The 20415-nt window shown below is 45.3% G+C and overlaps 1 protein-coding gene across 1 annotated transcript in view; it reads right to left on the minus strand.

Annotated features, from left to right (window-relative positions):
* Window positions 1-20415, minus strand: part of LOC138764772 (myosin-7) — a 55029-nt gene that overhangs the window by 22831 nt on the left and 11783 nt on the right. The window contains exons 8-14 of the mRNA XM_069941041.1: window positions 14440-14558; window positions 12899-13048; window positions 12205-12375; window positions 11388-11697; window positions 10289-10356; window positions 9471-9558; window positions 8815-8932 (exon numbers count right to left, since the gene is read on the minus strand). Of these exons, the coding sequence (XP_069797142.1) occupies window positions 8815-8932; window positions 9471-9558; window positions 10289-10356; window positions 11388-11697; window positions 12205-12375; window positions 12899-13048; window positions 14440-14558 (1024 nt within the window). The remainder of the gene's footprint in view (window positions 1-8814; window positions 8933-9470; window positions 9559-10288; window positions 10357-11387; window positions 11698-12204; window positions 12376-12898; window positions 13049-14439; window positions 14559-20415) is intronic.

The following is a 20415-nucleotide window of genomic DNA, read 5'->3' on the forward strand; positions in this document are numbered from 1 at the left end:
TCCATTGAACACCGCAGGACAGAAACAGGCCCTTTGGCCCATTTAGTCTGTGCCAAACAATCATTGACCAGCACCAAGACAATATCCCTCCATGCCCCTTCCATCCATGCACCTATCCAAATTTTATTCTTAAATGTCAAGATGGAGGCCACATTCACCATTTCAGCGGGCAGCTCATTCACCCTTTGCATGAAAAAGTTCCCTCTAATGTTCCCTTTAAACCCTTCACCCATGTCCTCAGTGGGAAAAGCCCACTTGCATTTACTCTACCTATACTCCCTCATCATTTTGTATTAAATCTCCCCTCATTCACTGACGCTTGAAGGAATAAAGTTCAAACCTGTTTAACCCTTTCCCGTAACTCAGTTCCTCACATCCCGGCAAGATCCTCGTAAATCTCTGCGCTCTTTCAATCTTACTGATATCTCCTGGTGTTAGGTGGCCAAAACTGCTCACAAGATGACATTTCCAAAAGGGCTTAGAGGGATGGAAGCCAAATGTGGGGAGTGGGACCAGTGTGGGTGGAACATTTTGGCCAGCGTGGGAAGGATGGGCCTGTATCCACATTGTGTGACGGTGACAAGTGTTGGGACATCACGATGAATTTTAAGATGTGGATGAGACAACACTTGGAATATTATGGCCAGTTTTGCTTGCTGAGATACAGGAAGGATATAACAAAGTTGAAAAAGGTACAGAGGAGGTTTACCAAGTTGGTGCCAGGATCAGGGATGTTGAGTTCTCATGAGAGACTGAATTCTTTGGAACACATGAGGTTGAGAGGGGATCTTATTAAGGACTATAAAATCACAAGGGCATTGATAAAGTGTACAGTGACAGTCTGATTCCCAGAGTGGGAGAATCTCAGAGAAAAGATCATAAGGGGAGAGGTTGGGTGTAATGATAGTGATCGTGGAAGCATTTCATTTGGTACTTGCAAGGTCTTAAGGATTATAGCTCTTGTTTGATTATACTTGGCTGCCAGCAGGAGCTGACACAGAGCAGGAGACTGCAGAATGAAAGATCTGTAATAGAGGCTTGCAGCCTCATGGGCTGTTATATTAACTTTAAAGTAAAGAACCTTTTCCTTCATCCATGCGTTGTCCAAGAACTTACACATATGAATACAAGATGAAACATGGTGTCAGAAGTGGGATGAAGGAAATTAGAAGGAAAAACTTTAAAAGGAAAATCTAAAGTGAGCAACTGATCAGTGAAAAGAAAATAACAAAGTGAAAAACGGAAGGATTACATCCACCAGCAAAACTTCAGCTAGCAGGTAATATGGCTGAAAATTGGAACAGATTCAAACAGCATTTTGATTGTATTTAGTGGCAGAAAAGTGATAAAGTGAAAGCATCAGTTTTCTTACATGTCATGAGTGATGAAGTCCTGAAGGTGTATAATAACTTCACATTTGCTGCTGAAGGAGACAAAATGAAAGTGGAAAAAATAATAGAACAGTTTGAGGCATGCTGCATCCCTAAACGTGACATGATGTCCAAGAGGCACAGATTTTTCACAAGTGTACAGAAAACGAAGAAAGTATTGATCAGTATGTGACTGAATTGAGAAACAGAAGCAAAACATGTGAATTTGGTGGACTGACCGACTCACTGTGTGGTATTCCATATAATAGTCTAAGGGAAAGACTGCTAAGAAAGCAAAATCTAGACCTGGAAAAAGCCATAGCACTCTGTAAGGCAACAGAAACTGTAAAAACACAAGCAAAAGAGCTGTTCAGTGAAACTAACTGCAACATGGATGCAGTGAGCAAGAACAGCATAAACCATTTAACAAAAAGCACGCCAAAGTGGAAAAAGAGGCATGGCCAGGGAACAAAAATGAAAGGGACAATCGAAAGCCACGTCGTCAATGCGGTACACAACACCTAACAAAAAAGTATCCAGCATATGGTAGAACATGCTATATGTGCAACAAAGCAACCATTATGCCCGTTGCTGTAGGAACCAAGTGCAACAAAGCAAGGTTTATGCAATAGATGAAAGGGAGACAGAGGAATTCTATGTAGATGATGTGACTGAAAACAAGAAAGAAAACAGAGACTGGATGTTGAGATTAAAAGTAAATGACGTATACATTTCAGTTAAATTGGATACTGGAGGACAATTAATGTAATATCAGAGACTGATTTTAAGAAGATGTATAGAACAAAAGTGAAGGTGACAGGATAATCAAGTACCTATAAACCAGTCCAAGGAGAATGCATGGTCAGTGAAACACAAGGATAAAGAGCATATACTAGCATTCATCGTGGTACCAAAGGTTGTACAGGCCATACTAGGTTTAACAGCCTGTGAGAATCTGAACCTGTTAAAAAGAGTCGTCATTGTGGAAAGTGAAGGAGATGAACTCATGAAAGAGTACAATGACCTATTTCAGGGTCCAGTCTGTCTTCCAGGAGAACAAACGACCAGAGTGGATAAACGTGTGCCACCAATAATACATCCATGCAGAAAAGTTCCATTTGCACTTCAAAAGCAACTAAAGGCAGAGTTGAAACCTGAACGTGATTCAGAAAATAGATGAGCCAACAAAGTGGGTGAGCTCACTTGCCATTGTGCACAAAAAGAATGGAAAGTTTATAATATGCCTGATCCAAGAGATCTAAACAGAGTAATAAAGAGTGAACACTTTAAGCTTCTGACACGTGAAGAAATCATATCTCAGTTTGCAAATGCAAAGTTTTTCAGCAAGTTAGATGCATCATCAAGATTTTGGCAGTTTAAATTGGATGAAGCAAGTTCAAGACTGTGCACGTTCAATAGTCCATTTGGCAAAGACAGATTCCTAAGGTGACCATTCGGAATCACCTCAGCTCCTGAAGGGTATCACAAAACTATCCATATGGTCTTTGAGCACCTGGACGGAGTTGATACCTCAATGGATAATATCATAGTTTGGGGAATCATGAGATTGGAGCATGATGAGAGACTAAGGAAAGTGCTGGAGGCAACAAGGAAAGCAAACCTGAAGCTGAATAGAGAGAAATGCCACATCGGGGTGAACGAACTAACATTTGGAGGAGATATTATTGGCAGTGAGGGCATCAGACCAGATCCCAGAAAGGTGTCCACCATTTTGAACATGTCAAGGCCTCAATGCAAAAAGGATGTACAGAGGTTTAAGGAAATAGTCAACTATATGGATAAATTCATATCCACCTCTCAGAAAAGACAGCCCCATTGAGACTAACAGAAAAGAACATTGAATGGGAGTGGGATCATGGGCACGAAAAGTCATGGAGTGAACTAAAGAAACTGCTCAGAGAGGAACCAGTTCTGAGGTTTTCCAACCCAGCGAGACCCATCAAAATGTCATCAGATGAATCACATAGTGGGCTCAGTGCAGTTCTTCTGCAAAAATATGATGACTGGCAGCCCACTGTGTATGCATCACACTCAATGACAGACACAGAGATGTGATACGCTCAAATTGAAAAGGAGCTGCTCAGCATCACATACACCTCTGAAAGATTTCATCAGTTTGTGCCAGGACAAGCAATCAGCCCTTGATTGCATTGTTCCAAAAGCCATTAAATGAACGTCTACTTGGGAGTCACGTGATGGAGTAGTGGCCGGACGGTGAACTCCAGCCCTCTCCAGAAAAGTCGGGAAAAACAAAGGAAAACACAAAGGCACAGAAATAAAAGTTACAGAAAAGTGAGTATAAAAGTGGAAAGAAGATGGCGACAAAAAAAGAAAAATCGAAAGCAACGGTAAGAAGAGAGGAAGAGAAGACAAAGGAGGAAAAAGATGAAGGCCTTACCTGTCCGAAGAGGCCCGCTGCGGAGAGAGAAACCCGCTCCCTCAGGTCGGTAAATAATGGACTACAAAAATGGCTCGCAGAGCCGAGTAAAAGTGCGCGATGCGAATGAAAAAAAACACACCGACGGGAGGGGGGACCAGCTGGGGAGTCGACCTCCACAGCCGGCAAGGACAGCTGCAGAACACCTGCAGCAAGAAGAGACCACAGAAGACAATAGAAACAAGAAAGAAGAGGAGGAAAGGGCACCAAAGAAACAACAGATGGCCAACCCAGAGGAAGAAGAAGAGGAAGAGGAAGAGTACAGGGAAATAGAAGAAGAAAAGAAAGGCAAGGTAAAGGATATACTTGCTCTTATTAAAGGATACATGGAGTCATTTAAAGAATGGCAAACACAGGAATTTAAGGATTTAAGAAAAAGAATAAACAACACAGAAGAGAAAATAAATAAAATGGAGATGACCTTAACAGAAATGGGAAAGAAAATGGACAAGATGGAAGAGCGGGCAGTAGCAGCAGAAATGGAGGTAGAAGACTTAAAAAAGAAATTGGAGAAATCTAATAAAAAAACTAAAGAGACACAAGAACTACTAGCTCAAAAAATAGATACAATGGAAAACCATAACAGAAGAAATAACATAAAGATAGTGGGCCTTAAGGAAGATGAAGAAGGCAAGAATATGAGGGAGTTTATAAAAGAGTGGATCCCTAAGACCCTAGGATGTCCAGAACTACAGCAAGAAATGGAAATAGAAAGGGCACATAGAGTATTGGCCTCTAAACCACAACCACAACAAAAACCAAGATCTATTGTAGTAAAATTCCTAAGATATACTACAAGAGAAAAGGTACTGGAGAAGACAATGGAAAAAGTAAGAGAGGGCAACAAACCACTGGAGTATAAAGGGCAAAAAATCTTCATTTATCCAGATATAAGTTTTGAACTCCTAAAGAAGAGAAAAGAGTTCAATACAGCAAAGGCGATTTTATGGAAGAAAGGGTATAAATTTATACTAAAGCATCCAGCGGTATTGAAAATATTTATTCCAGGACAACAAAACAGACTATTCTCGGATCCAAAAGAAGCACGAAAATTTGCAGAACAATTACAAAAATAGACTTAGGGAGGAAGACGGGTAATGAGAGTAAAAATGATCACGATTGATATGTATGTGGGTAAAGACAAAAATAGACTGAGGGATGAAGACGGGTAATGAGAGTAAAAATGATCACGATTGATATGTATGCGGGTAAAGAGGTATAAGAGTGAATAGAGACAATGAACATACATGAATGTATCTGTACTTAGAGGAAAATATAGATAGTATAGACAAGAATTAATAAGGGAAGGTAATGGAATAGAGAGAATAAGGAGGGAATTAAAAGAGTGACCTTTGTGACATATGAAAAGTGAAATCTTTTCTGGGGGAGGCAGGGTGGGGGGAAATAGCGGTCACTGCAAAATCAGTTGACGCTTGCGAGTGGATTCGCAAATCCAAATGGAGAGGGGAGATGTGGTTGTCCGACAAGGGATAAAGGACAACTCAGGAGGTGAAGGGGAGATTGGGGATAAATAAGATAGAAATAGGAGAATAAGGAAAATGTTGGATGTTGTAGAAATGTTGTCTTATAAAGAGTTGAAAATAAGAAAACAGAAATGGAAAAGGAGGAAAGGTAATGATGGAAAAACAGAAAGAGAAGATAAACAAAATATAAAAGGACTACGCTGAACTATATGTCTTTAAATATTAATGGAATACATAACCAAATTAAAAAGGAAGAAACTACTAAATTTAAATGAATAAATGTATTCCATTAGAAAAAATAACATATAGGTTAAGAAATAATATTGAAATATTCGAACAAGTATAGGAGCCTTACATTAAATACAATAGCGAAAACCTACCGGGGACAAACATTACCTAAGTTGATGGAAGGAGAAGGAAAGAAAAGAATGGACTCAGTAGAATTTCTGGTGTAATTTTGTTGAATGACAACATTGTCTGACTGGCTTAATGCAACCTAGATTGTATACCTAAAATGGATGAGAGGGGGGGGTGGGGGGGTGGCTTGGGAGGAGGGGGGGAGAAAAAGTCACTGTATATGTGTGAAAAAGAAATAGTGTATATCATGGCTAATGTGATTTATGGTGTGAAAAATAAAAAAATTAAAAAATTTAAAAAAAAATGAACGTCTACTTAGAATACAAAGAATGATGATTAGGCTGCAATGCTATACACTGAATGTGGCGTACACTCCGGGTAAGCTAATGTACACAGCAGACATGTTATCTAGAGCTGTTGCAAACACCAAAATGGATGAAGACATGAACGCCTTCTTGGACATGATCACAAATACACTGCCCATATCAGATGCAAGAATGGAGCTCATAAAGTCAGAGACAAACAAAGATGAAACAATGAGACAACTGAGAAAAAACATCTTGGATGGATGGCCCAACATGAAGCAGGACTGCCCACCTGACGTTTCAGAGAACTGGAACTGCAGGGCGGAACTATCAGAGGTTGAAGACATCGTCTACAAAGGAAGTAAAATCTTTATCCAAAAGAGTCTGAGAAAAGAGATGCCTAAAAGGATCCATGGAGGACATCTCAGAATTGAAAAGTGTAAGAAAAGAGAACGAGAGCTGATGTACTGGCCAAGAATCAACAATGATATAACAAATAAAGTGTCCAACTGTACAATATGCCAGAAATATCAAGCAAGCAATCCTGCAGAACCACTAAAGCCACACCCAGCACCATACACACCTTACCAGAAGGTAAGCACTGTCAAGGGAAGGACTATTTTGTAGTCACAGACTATTACTCCCTGTATCCAGAGGTGTGTAGACTGAACACCACCACTGCAGATGATGTAATAACAGGTATGAAAGCTAATTCTCCAGACATGGCGTGGCAATTCAAAGTTCCGACAGTTTTCCAAAGAATGGGACTTTGTACACACCACGTCAAGTCTTCATTTTCCACAGTCCAATGGTCTCGTGGAAAAATCATTGCAGAATGTGAAAAGACTGATGTACAAGGCAAAAGACAGTGGAATGGACTTCTACCAGAGCATGCTAGTATACCTCACAATGCCGCTCGAGTGTGGCACAACTCCTTATGGGACATAGGCTGAGATCAAACCTACCCATTCAGGAGAACCTCCTAAAAACAAAAGAGGGGGAGAAAGTGAGGAAGTTCAAAGAACAACAGAAAGAAAAGCAAAAGTATTACTTTGACAGAGGAACAAAAAGCTTTCTGGAACTCTACACTGGTGACCAAGTAAGGCTAACAGACAAAACAAACATATGGACTCAGAAGGGACAGTCCTTAGTGAACTCCAACCAAGATCATACAGCATTCAGACAGAGGAAGGTGTTGTTCTGCAAAAAAACCGATGAGACTTTCCAATGGGACCAGACACAGTAGATGGAAAGACAGATACTGTTGAACAACCTGAATGCACAGCTGAGAAGACATCGTCTGAGGCAACAACTCAGATTCAAGGACAATCAATCAGGAGGTCCTCAATACACATGAATCCTCTTGAGACTCATTAAGCAAATTTAAAGACTTCTGTTCCAGAATGAAGTAGTGCTATCTTATTCACTCTTCAAATTTTAGTGGATGTAAATGTGAACACACAAACAAGTTTAAAGAATGTTAACAATGTTGATAATAATGAAAATGTAAATTCTTGGTGTTAAAGTTAAAATTGCAGAGTTAGACAAAGATAAAAAGTTAGTTTTAAGAAAGGGAGATGTAATGATAGTGATCATGGATGCATTTGCTACTAGCAATGCCTTAAGGATTATAGCTTCTGTTTGATTATTCTTGGCTGCCAACAGGGGCTGACACAGAGTAGGAGATGGCAGTATGTAAGATCTGTAATGGAGGTTTGCAGCTTCATGGGCTGTTTACATCAACTTTAAAGTAAAGAACCTTTTCCTTCATCCATGTGTTGCCTAAGAACTCACACGTATGAATACAAGATGAAACTGTAGGATTTAGATTTAGATGGGAGGTGAGGGGACAGTTGTTCATCAGAGGGCACATGAAACGAGCTGCATGACAAAGTGGTGAAGGCAGGTAGGTTGAGAAACACATGGATGGTAGGGGATGGGAGATACATGGGGCTAATGTGGACAAGTGGAACTGAAGCAGGAGAAGATAAGCTAGATCTGTGAGCTTATTACCAGGCTCTGGATCTCCGCATGGAAGGGCAACGTTTACAGTTAATGAAAGGGATTTAAAGTATTGACGTGCAGAGGGGTCTGGGGAACAGTGCAGTAGGGTTTGGGAGTCTGTGCAGAGGGGTCTGGGTGTCCTGGTCCACTCGGAGGGATCTGGGGGTCCGAGTCCACGCAGAGGGGTCTGGGGGTCTGGACACGCATGTCCATGTGGAGGGGTCCGGGTCTGCGCAGAGGGGTCTGGGGTTCTGCGTGGAGGGTTCTGGGGGATCCGCATCGACGCAGAGGGGTCTGGGGATCCAAGTCTGCTTGGAGGGATCTGGGGGTCCACTCAGAGGGATCTGGGGGTCTTCTTGGAGGGCCTGGGGGTCTGCTTGGAGGGTCTGTGGGTCCACGTCTGGGACTCTGAGTCCACATGGAGGAGACTGGAGGTCTGCGTGGAGGGGTCTGAGTCCACGGGGAGGGATCAGGGGGCATGGACCCATAGACAAATATGGGGGTCTGTGAAGAGGGATCTGGGGATCATGCAGAAGGGTCTAGTTCAGAAGCAGTGCAGAAGCATATATAAAGGTCGAGATGAAGAGGCTTCCTGATAAACCCCTGAGCCTGCAGAGAGAGGAGGTGCAGGCAGCAGGTGGGGTGAGGTTGATTCAAGGATCGTAGCCAGCACAGACATGTGGGCCAAAGGGCCTGCCTGAACTCTCCCTCTGTTTCACAGACCTACAGCTCCCTCGTGGAGGCAGAGGTTCAAGGACGAGGGGGAGCCATTCCTTATTGTCAGTCGTTGGGTTGTAAACTGCATCAAGACCCTTCCCCCGTCCCGACTCACTGACCTCTGGCGGAAATCTCCATACAGGATCCGGTTTGGGAATCCCTTCCGGCAAATCCTGATCCCCTCCAGGACACCATTACAACGTAACTGGTGCATGACCAAAGCATTTTCCATCATACCTGTCGAGGAAAGAGGAAGGGGAGGAGAGTGAGAAAGGGGAAGGGTGTGTTGAGCGAGAGATAAGGGGAGGAAAGGAGTGGAAAAGGAGAGGGAGCAGGGATGAGAGGGTGAGGGGAGGGAGGGAGGGATGTTTGGGAAAAGTGGGGGTGGGAAAGTGGAGTAGATCAGGGGAGGAGGAAGAGGGGAAGGGAGGGGAAGTGAGAGAGGGGGGAAAAGAGGAGAGAGTTGGGAGGGTACAGGAGAGAAGGGGAAAGAGAGAGGGGGGAGAGTGGGTGGGGGGGAAAGAGGAGAGAGTTGGGAGGGTACAGGAGAGAGGGGGAAAGAGAGAGGGGGAGAGTGGGTGGGGGGGAAAGAGGAGAGAGTTGGGAGGGTACAGGAGAGAGGGGGAAAGAGAGAGGGGGGAGAGTGGGTGGGGGGGAGAAAGTGGGAGACAGGTGAAAGAGAGGTGGGGGGATAGAGGGGGCATCAATTGGATTTTCAGATATTGCCCAGTCACCCAAGAGCCTGGTGAGGGACTGCTGCCGCCGACCTCCCTACCTGGGGCCTTCTGTTCGTTGGGGATGATACATCGGACAAAGTGTGGGTGAGTGGAGCGAAGGTTGGCCATCAACTTGTTCAAGTTTTCCTGTGTCAGAGAAAGAAAAAATGTGTGAGAGAGAGAGCGTGCATGGCTGGGGGTTATGGGGGGAGAGAGAGAGAGCAGGAAAGAGTGGGAGTGGGGAAAGAGAGACAAGAGGAGAGGGAGAGAGAAAGAGGCAGAGTTATAGGAGGAGTGAGACTGGGAAAGGGGAGGCTGGAGAGAGGGGGGTAGGAGAGAGAGGGAGTGGGAGAGGGGGGGAGAAAGAGGTGTGGGAGAGAGGGAGAGGGAGGGAGGGGGAGGGGAGAGAGAGGGAGAGTGGGGATGGAGTGAGGGGAATGGGGGTGCAAGGGATGGGGGTCGAGAGGGGGAGGGAGAGAGGCAAGGGAGTTAGAGACAGGGAGAATGAGGTGAGGGAAAGGCAGAGGAGGAAGAGGGGAGAAAGGGAGGAAGGTGTGGATGGGATGACCGGAGGGAGATACAGAGATAGGGAGAGATGTTGGGACCAGAGGGGGATGCAGATATAGGGAGGGGTGTGGGGACCGGAGGGGGAATGCAGATACAGGGAGGGGTGTGGGGAACAGAGGGGTTGCAGATATAGAGAGGGGTGTGAGAACCAAAGGGGGATGCAGATATAGGGAGGGGTGTGGGGACCAAAGGGGGATGCAGATATAGGGAGGGGTGTGGGGACCAGAGGGGGATGCAGATATAGAGAGGGGTGTGGGGACTAGAGGGAGTCACAGAGTTACAGAGGGGTGTGGGTGTCACTGTAACTCACTCTGTGCAGCGCAGACACAGTCTGGAACGATGACCCCTTTTTCTTTGTTCCCTTCTTCTGCTCCGAAGCTGAAACATATCAGCAAAGAAGCCTCTGATCAGACACAGAATGAAGCAACACTACACCATCCATCTCTCGAACACACACGCATGCACAGACACAAGCAGACATGTGGGCCCCCATGCACGCAAATGCACATGCGCAGACACACACACCCACATGTGGGAGAGCATTGATGAATACAGAAGAGCAGAAAGATTTAGGAGTAACGGTACATCGTTCCCTGAAGGTAGAAACTCACGTGAATAGGGTGGTGAAGAAGGCTTTTAGTATGCTGGCCTTTATCAATCATTGCATGGAATATAGGAGTTGGGAGGTGATGTTGAGATTCTATAAGACGTTGGTGCGGCCTAATTTGGAGTTCTGTGTGCAGTTCTGGTCGCCTAATTATAGGAAGGATATAAACAGAGTGGAGAGAGTGCAGAGAAGGTTTACCAGAATATTACCTGGGTTTAAGCATCTAAAGTATAGGGAGAGATTGGACAGATTAGGTCTTTATTCTTTGGAGCGTAGAAGGTGGAGAGGGGATTTGATAGAAGTATTTAAGATTATGAAAGGGATAGACAGAGTGGATGTGGATAGACTATTTCCGTTAAGAGGAGGAAAGATTAAAACAAGAGGACATGAGTTAAGAATTAAGGGGCAGAGGTTTAGAGGTAACATGAGGGGGAACTTCTTTACTCAGAGAGTGGTAGCCGTGTGGAATGAGCTTCCGGGAGAAATAGTGGCGGCGGAGTCAATTGTATTATTTAAGAAAAGGTTGGACAGGTATATGGATGAGAAGAAGATGGAGGGTTATGGGCATTGTGCAGGGAGGTGGGACTAGAAAGGGGTGTTTTTTGGTTCGTTGCGGACTAGAAGGGCCTAATGGCCTGTTTCCGTGCTGTAATTGTTATGTTATATGTTATGTTATGTCAGACACAAAGTGAAGCTCCCTCACCCAAATCCCATCACACACATACTCCTGGACCTGATGAAGCTCCCTCAGACCCCCTGGGATGTGGAGAAGCTCCATCGGACCCTGGTGCATCACACCTACCTCCATCAGCACCAGCATAGTTGGCGAAGAGGTGGGCAAGGAGCTTGACAGAGGATTTCTGGTAGAGCCCCACCACAGTCTCATTGAGGGGATCCTTGTTCTTTTGCAGCCAGCCCATGATGTTGTAGTCCACCGTGCCAGCATAGTGAACCAGTGCAAAGTGGGCCTCGGGTCGCCCCTTCACCAGACGTGGCTTCTGGAAGTTGGCTGACTTGCCCAGGTGGTTGTCGTACAGCTTAGCTTTGAATGTCTGGTCGCTGGCCTTGGGGAACATGCACTCCTCCTCTAGGATCGACATGATGCCCATGGGCTGGGGAGAGAGGGACAGAGTGAGGCGGGAGAGGAAGGGGAGGGTGAACAGAAATAAGGAGGGGGAGGGTGCGTGGGAGAGAGGGGAGCAAGAGGGGAGGGGAGAGGGGAAGGAGGATGTGAGGGAGGGATGGGGAAAGGGGCAAGGAGGGAGAAGAGGGAGAGAGTGGGAAGAGAATGAGGGAGGAGCAAGGGCAGGAGGGGGAGAAGGGGCGAGGGGAGGGGATGGCAAAGCAAGGGAGAGGGGGAGAAATGGAGAGAGTGAGGGGAGAGAATGGGAGATGTGAGGAAGGGGAGAGGGGAGAACGGGAGATGGGGAGTAGGTATGGGGAAGAGGGGTATATGTGTTGATGGGTATGGGGAGGGGGTAAAAGATGAGTAAGTGGGGAAGAGGGGAGAATTGGGTGTGCGGAGAGATGTTGGAGAGGAGAGGGAGAGGCCATTGGTGGGACAGGAGAGAAAGTTTGAGGGAGTGGAAAGGGAAAAGACTGAAACTAGGTCCCCCCACCTTCTCGATGAGATCGATGCAGGCCTGCAGGTCCATGCCGAAATCGATGAACTCCCACTCTATGCCCTCCTTCTTGTACTCCTCCTGCTCCAGCACAAACATGTGGTGGTTGAAGAACTGCTGCAGCTTCTCGTTGGTGAAGTTGATGCAGAGCTGCTCGAAGGAGTTAAACTGTGGAGAGATGACAAGGCCCAGTGAGGTATGGTGGCAGGAATCTACCCCTCCCACCCTTGACAGGGGAGCTCACTCTGTGTCCCACCTCAAGAGTGATAGTGTGGAGGAAGCTTAATTCTGTGTCCGATCCTGGGAATCTACAAATGATGGGATGGTGTAAAGGATTATTCGCTCCATGTCATACCCCAGGAGTGTGTTTGTGACAGGACGGTGTCAGGAGAGCTTCACTGTGTCTGACGCTGGCTGGTGTGTGGCTGTGTCTGTGTGTGTGTATGTTTGTGTGTGTGTGTGTGTGTGTGTGTGTGTGTGTGTGTGTGTGTGTGTGTGGGTGGGTGGGTGGGTGGGTGGGTGTGGATGAGTGTGTGAGTGGGTGTATGAGTGGGTGTGTGAGTGGGTGTGTGAGTGGGTGTGTGAGTGGGTGTGTGAGTGGGTGTGGGTAGGTGTGTGGGGGGGTGGGTGTGTGTGTGTGTGTGTGAGTGAGAGGGAGAGTGTGATGGAGAGGGTGGGGATTAATCCTCACATCGAATATCTCGAAGCCAGCGATATCCAGCACACCGATAAAGTACTGCCGGGGGAGCTTGGTCTCCAGAGTTTGGTTAATCCTCACTACCATCCAGTTGAACATTTTCTCGTACACGGACTTGGCCAGAGCTCCGACTGCGTACGACACCTGTGTTTAGGAAATGCAGACTGGTCAGCGTACCCTCTGGGATTCCGCACGAAGGCCGTGTCCCAGGGCTCAGAATTGGGACCAACGTTTGCAAAAAGGGAGGCACGTAATGGTCACAGGGCTGGAACACGGTTTGCGCATGGATTCTGGGGTCTGTGTTCCAGGGGGCATGGTTCTGTGCTCCTCCTGGTCTACGCCACGTGACCAGGGACCATGTCAGGCATCTTTGATCTGTGTTGCTCGCTTGGAATCCATGTCCAGCGCTCCACAACAGCGTTATATGCCCCTCATCTGCCTACAGTGCTCCATAAGAATACTTGAGCCAGCAGGAGGCTCTTTGGCCCATCCTCCCTGCTACCCCCCAACAAGATCCAGCTGATCTGGCAGTGTACTCAGTTCCCCCTCATTCTCCGTCCCCCTGTTCTTGAAACATCTCTCCATGCCCCAAACATTTTGAATGAGGCAGACTTTCCTGCTTCCTTGGGCTGAGAATTTCCTGGATTCACTCCTCTCCAGGGGAAAAAAATTCCTCCTCCTTTCCATCCCAAACTAACTCCATGAATGTCAAGGCCGTGATCCCAGTTCTGGACCCACCCACCGATGAGGACAGCCTCCTTGCTTCTACCTTATCTACCCCTGTTATTGTTTCACACGTCCTTCGTCCCTCTGAAACTCAGCAAGTCTCGTCCCAGGCAACTCAATCTCCCATCATAGACTGAGCACCTCCTCTCTGGAACCAGCCTGCTGCACCCCCTCCACAACCAGTGGCTCCTCCCTCAGGTCAGCCGACCAGAACTGCCCCCAGTGCTCACGGGCGGCCTCACTCCTACCTGGGTCAGCTGGAGTGTGACCTCCCTGCTCTACATTTCCACCTCTCCAGCTACAAAGGTGCCACTGCACCTGCAGATCAGCCTGTGGAGATCCATGCAACGTTGTACTCCCTCTGCCAGACCTCTGTCTACTCATTGAACCTGTCAATATCCTTCCGCTCTCTCACCGAACTTGTCGGTATCCTTCCGCCCTCTCACTGAACCTGTCAATGTTCCTCTGCCCTCTCAATGAACCCGTTGATATCCTTCCGTCCTCTCACTAAACCTGTCGATATCCCTCTACCAGAACTCCTGCCACTCAATAAACTGGGATTAGATGCAGATGGAGTGAGGTGTTGGAGATGGAAGGGGCTGGAGGAGAGTGGGTGGAGGTGGTGGAGGGTGTGTGGTGGTGGAGGGAGGGAGTGGAGGGTGGACTGGGAAGGGTGGAGAAGGGAGGGTGGTGGAGAGGAGGTGTAGGAGGGAGGGGTTGGGGAGGGAGTGGTGGAGGAGGATGGGGGTGGATGAGGGAGGGGACAGGGATAGGATGAGGATGCCCAATAAGATGGGGATGGGAGATACCTGCTGAACATTCTGTCCTTTGGTGACGTATTCATTCCCGACCTTAACGCGGGGGTGACAGAGCCCTTTTAACAAGTCGGACGAGTTCAGCCCCATCAGGTAGGCAGATTTATCTGCCTCTGTTGGAGAAAAGAGGGGCAATGGAGAGGGAGAGAGATTAATTGAAGGACAGATGGCAGATGTTCCAGGTTGTTCCCCGGTCCCACCTTCCTCCGGTCCCTCTCTTTCTGCCCTATCTCCCTCCAATCCTACACCTTCTCTCTCCCCTCCTTCTCCCTTTTTCTCCCTCTGCTCCCAAACTCTCCATCTTCTCCTTGATCTCTCTCCCCTTCCTTTTGTCCTCTCCCTCACCATCCCTCTCTCCTCCCTCACCATCACTCTCCCTTCCCTCCATCATTCCCATTCTTCATTGTTCTCACACCTTTCCCTCAAAGTAACCAGTTAGAGGGTTTGAAATGTGACTATTTCAATGCTGGGAGTATTAGGAATAAAGGGGATGAACATGGAGCAGGAATCAGTACGTGGAACTACAATGTTGTGGCCGTTACTGAAACTTGGCTGCAGGAAGGGCAGGTTTAGCTGATGCAGGAACCTGGGTTTAGGTGTTTTAAAAAGAATAGGATGGGAGGTAGAACGATGGTGGGGGGAGTAGCATTACTGCTCAAGGTAGTATCATGGCAATAAAGAGGACACTGTAGAGGGAGTGTCCACTCAGTCGGTGTGGATGGAAGTCATAAACAGGAAGGAAGCTATCACTATGCTGGGAGTAGTCTATAGGCCCCAAATAGCCCTCGGGACATTGAGGAGCAGATAAGCAGGCAGATTTTATAATGGTGCGGGAAATACAGGTTGTATTTGTGGGTGATTTCAACTTCCCTAATATTGACTGGCACCTACTGACTGCAAGAGGGATAGATGGGGCTGAATTTGTCAGGTGTGTAAAAGAAGGATTCCTGACACAGTATGTGGACCGGCCGACGAGTGTGGAGTCCAGACTGAATCTGGTTCTGGGGAATGAACCTGGTCAGGTGGCGGACCTCTCGGTGGGGGAGCATTTTGGTGAGAGTGACCACAACTCCTTGAGCTTCAGCTTAACTATGGAAAAAGATAAAAACAGACAAAATAGGAAAGTGCTTAACTGGGGAAGGGCTAATTATGAAGGGATGAGGCAGGAACTAGCAAGAATAAATTGGGAACAGATGTTCAAGGGTGAAAGCACAGAAGTAATGTGGAGGAAGTTTAGGGACCACGTGCTGGGTTCAGGATAGGTATTGGTATTGGGTCCTCAGTTGTTTGTAATTTATGTAAATGATTTGGATGAGGGGATTATTAATAACATGAGTAAATTTGCAGATGACACTAAACTGGGTGGCGGTGTGGGGTGTGAGGAGGATGTCAGGAAAATGCAGAGGGACTTGGACAGGTTGGGGGAGTGGGCTGCTGAATGGAAGATGACATTCAATGTAAGCAAATGTGAGGTTATCCATTTTGGGGGCAATAATAGGAAAGCTGAGTATTATTTAAATGGAGACAAGCTAGGGAGTGGGGAGGTGCAAATGGATCTGGGTGTACTTGTTCACCGGTCACTGAAGGTTAACATGCAGGTTCAGAAAGCTGTGAAGATGGCAAATGGCATGCTGGCTTTCATAAAGAGGGGATTGGAGTATAGGAACAGAGACGTCCTTCTGCAGTTGTATAGGGCCCTGGTGAGACCCCACCTGGAGTATTGCGTCCAGTTCTGGTCTCCAATTTTGAGGAAGGACATACTAGCTATAGAGGGTGTGCAGCGCAGATTTATAAGGTTAGTTCCAGGGATGGCGGAGTTGACATATGCTGAAAGGCTAGAAAAACTGGACGTATCCGATGGAGTTTAGAAGGATGAGGGGGGACATGATTGAGGTATACAAAATTATCAGGGGGGTAGACAGGGTGAAGTCGGATTACTTGTTCCCAATGATGGGGGAGACGAGGACTAGAGGGCATAGTTTAAGAATACAGGGTAGGCCCTTTAGGACGGAGATGAGAAAACATTTTTTTACCCAGAGAAGTGTGAATCTGTGGAATGCTCTGCCACAGAGGGTGGTAGAGGCAGATTCACTGATTATGTTCAAAAGAGAGTTAGATAAGACTCTAGTGGGCAAAGGAGTTAAGGGTTATGGGGATAAGGCTGGAAAGGGGTACTGATAGTAGTGATCAGCCATGATCTGTAAAATGGCGGTGCTGGCTCGACGGGCCGAAGGGCCTACTCCAGCTCCTATTGTCTACTGTCTATTGTCTATTGACCCACTGGGACAAGGAAAAGATGGTAGGAAAAGGGAACCGTGGCAGATGAAACAGGTCAGGCAGCTGGTCAAGAGAAAGAAGGAAGCAGACATTAGATATAGGAAGCAGGAAACAAGAAGAGCTCATGAGCCAGGAAGGAGCTTAAGAAAGGACTTAGGAGAACTCAAAGGGGCATGAGAAGGCCTTGGCATGGGGGGAGTCACGTGATGGAGTAGTGGCTGGTAGGAGAATACCAGCCCTCTCCAGAAAAGAAGGAAAAAAGTAAAGAAAAAGCAAAGCCACAGACACACAAACCACAACAAATTAAAAATAAAGATGTGGAGAAAATGGCACCAAAGAAAGAAAAGCCAAAAACAACAGGAAGAAAAGAAGAAGGAAAGGCATCAGAAGAGAAGGGTGAAGGCCTTACCTGTACGAAGAAGCAGGGACCCGCTGTGGAGAGAGGAGCCCACTCCCTGAGGTCAGTGGAAACCCCGAAGGGTCACAACTCACCGAGCGCAGGACTACAAGGATGGCTCACGGAGCCAAACAGAAGTGCTCAACCGCGCATGACAAAGACAACACCGACGGGAGGGGGGACCAGCTGAGGAGTGGATCTCCACAGCTTGAACTGATGAGAATGACCCGACAGCAGGGCTCCAGCAGGAAGACACAGAAAATAACAGGAACCAGAAGGAGGAGAGTGAAGAAAGGAAATCAGAGACACAGCAGATGACCAGCCCAGAGGAAGAGGACCAACATCAAGACACCATTAATAAAAACAAAAATACCCAGCATACTGAGATAAACAGCCCAACAAGAAAGTCAGAAGAGACAGAGGGAGAGGACACAGGTCCTGGAGTGGACTCAGAGGAAGAGGAAGGAGAACATCAAGCTCAGCATAGAGAAATAGAAGATAAAGGGAATGGACTGGACATAGATAGGAAATTTTTTGAAGAATATATGGAAGCAGTAAAAGAATGGCAGACACGAGAAATTAATGAAATAAAAAGAAGAATAAAAGGTACAAAAGAAAAAGTGAGTAGATTAGAGATGATCATGACAGAAATAGGGAAAAGAGTAGACAAGGTGGAAGAATGAGAAACAGCCATAGAAATGGAAGTAGATGACTTAAAAATGAAATTAGAAGAATCTGATAAAAAAGTTAAAGAAACACAGGAGCTTAGCTCAGAAGATGGATATAATGGAAAACTATAATAGGAGAAGCAATATAAAGATAGTGGGCCTTAAGGAAGATGAAGAAGGCAAAGATATGAAAGAATTTATAAAAGAATGGATCCCAAGGGTCCAAGGAATGCCAGAATTACAGGAAGGAATGGAAATAGAAAGGGCACACAGAACATTAGCCCCTAAACCACAACCACAACAAAAACCAAGATCCGTTTTAGTAAAATTCCTGAGATACACGACAAGAGAAAATATATTGGAGAGGGCAATGAAAAAAATAAGAGAAGACAAAAAGCCACTGGAATGCAAAGGTCAAAAAAAAAAATTTCTACCCAGACTTAAGTTTTGAGCTCCTGAAGAAGAGGAAGGAGTTTAACGCAGCAAAATTGATCCTAGGAAAAAAAGGCTATAAATTTATGTTAAAATATCCAGCGGTGCTTAAAATAGTTATCCTGGGGCAGCAAAGCAGACTGTTCTCGGATCCGGAGAAAGCACGAGAATTTGCAGAACGCCTGCAAAACAGACAGAGAGATGAAGAGATGTAACAAGAACAAGAATGATGACAAACTACATATAAAGAAGAAGAATAAAGTATAAGTAAGAACTAAGAAGGGGAAGAAAGGAAGTAAGGGGGGAATTAAGAGAGTGAGCTTTGTTATATGTAATGATAAAAGTCTTTTCTGGAGGGGGCCGGGAGGGGGAGAATAGCAGTCACTGCGAAATCAGTTGATGTTTGCGAGCGGGTTCACAATCCAAATGGAGAGGGGAGATGTGGTTGCCCGACAAGGGACAAAGGGCAACTCAGAGAGGGAGGGGACTTTTGGGGTTAGGGAATTTTAGATGTGGGAATAGTGGAAATATTTTATGTTTTAGAAGTGTTGTCTTACAATGTGTTTGAAAAAAGAAAACAGAAATGGATAAGGGGGAAAGGTGGTGATGAGGAAGCGGAAAGGAAAGGTAAACAAAGTATGAACTATGTGACTATAAATATTAACAGAATACATAATCAAATCAAAAGGAAGAGGCTGTTAAATTTACTGAAGAAAGAAAAAATTGATATAACATTCTTGCAAGAAACACATCTAACTGAAGTGGAATTATGGAGAGACTGGGTAGGACATGTAACAGCAGCATCATATAACTCAAAAGCCAGAGGAGTAGCTATATTAATCAATAAAAATGTACCAATCAAAATAGAGGAGGAAATAATAGATCCAGCAGGGAGGTATGTAATGATAAAGTGTCAGATATATTCAGAATTTTGGAATTTGCTCAATGTATACGCACCTAATGAAGAAGATCAAAAATTTATGCAAGATATCTTTTTGAAGATTGCAGATACACAGGGGAATATACTGATAGGAGGGGACTTTAACCTTAATTTGGACTCAAAGATGGATAAAACTGGAAAAAAGACTAGCAGAAAGAACAAAGTAACCAAATTTATGGTTAAATCGATGCAGGAAATGCAACTTTTGGATATATGGAGGAGACAACACCCAAAGGAGAAAGAATATTCATATTATTCAGGTAGACATAAAACATACTCAAGGATAGACCTGTTCCTGTTGTCAGCCCACATTCAAGGTAGAGTTAGGAAAACGGAATATAAAGCTAGATTGTTATTGGATCACTCACCCCTGTTAATGGCAATAGAACTGGAGGACATCCCACCGAGAACATATAGATGGAGATTAAACTCTATGCTACTTAAAAGACAGGATTTTAGAGGATTAATTGAGCGACAAATTAAAATGTACTTTGAAATAAATACGGAATCAGTGAAAGGTAAGTTTATACTATGGGACGCAATGAAAGCCTTCATCAGAAGGCAGATAATAAGTTATGTAACTAAGATGAAGAAGGACTACAATCGGGAAATAGAACAGTTGGAAAGGGAAATAGCAAGTGCAGAAAAAGAATTAGCAATAAAGGAAAATACAACTAAAAGAAGAGAATTGGCGGACAAAAAAATAAAATATGAAACACTACAAACATACAAGGTGGAGAAGAACATTATGAAGACAAAACAGAAGTATTATGAGCTAGGAGAAAAAGCACACAAAATACTAGCTTGGCAGCTTAAGACAGAACAAACTAAAAGAATGGTATTGGCATCAAGGAAAAAGGACAAACAAATTACATATAACCCAACGGAAGATCAACGAAAACTTCAGGGAATTCTACGAGCAACTATATTGAACTGAGAACGAAGGGAAAGAAGACAAAATAGATGAATTTCTAGCTAAAATTGAACTACCGAAATTGCAAGAAGAGGAGTAAAATAAATTAATAAAACCATTTGAAATAGAGGAAATACAGGATATATTAAAAAAACTACTGAACAATAAAATGACGGGAGAGGATGGACTCCCAATAGAATTCTATAAAACATTTAAAGACTTATTAATTCCTCCTCTCCTGGAAGCAATGAACCAGATTGAAGAAACACAAAACATTCCAGATTCATGCAAAACAGCAATAATTACAGTAATACCAAAGACGAGGAAAGATCCACTAACACCA

Source organism: Narcine bancroftii, chromosome 5 (assembly GCF_036971445.1).
Source record: "Narcine bancroftii isolate sNarBan1 chromosome 5, sNarBan1.hap1, whole genome shotgun sequence".
Taxonomy (NCBI): domain Eukaryota; kingdom Metazoa; phylum Chordata; class Chondrichthyes; order Torpediniformes; family Narcinidae; genus Narcine; species Narcine bancroftii.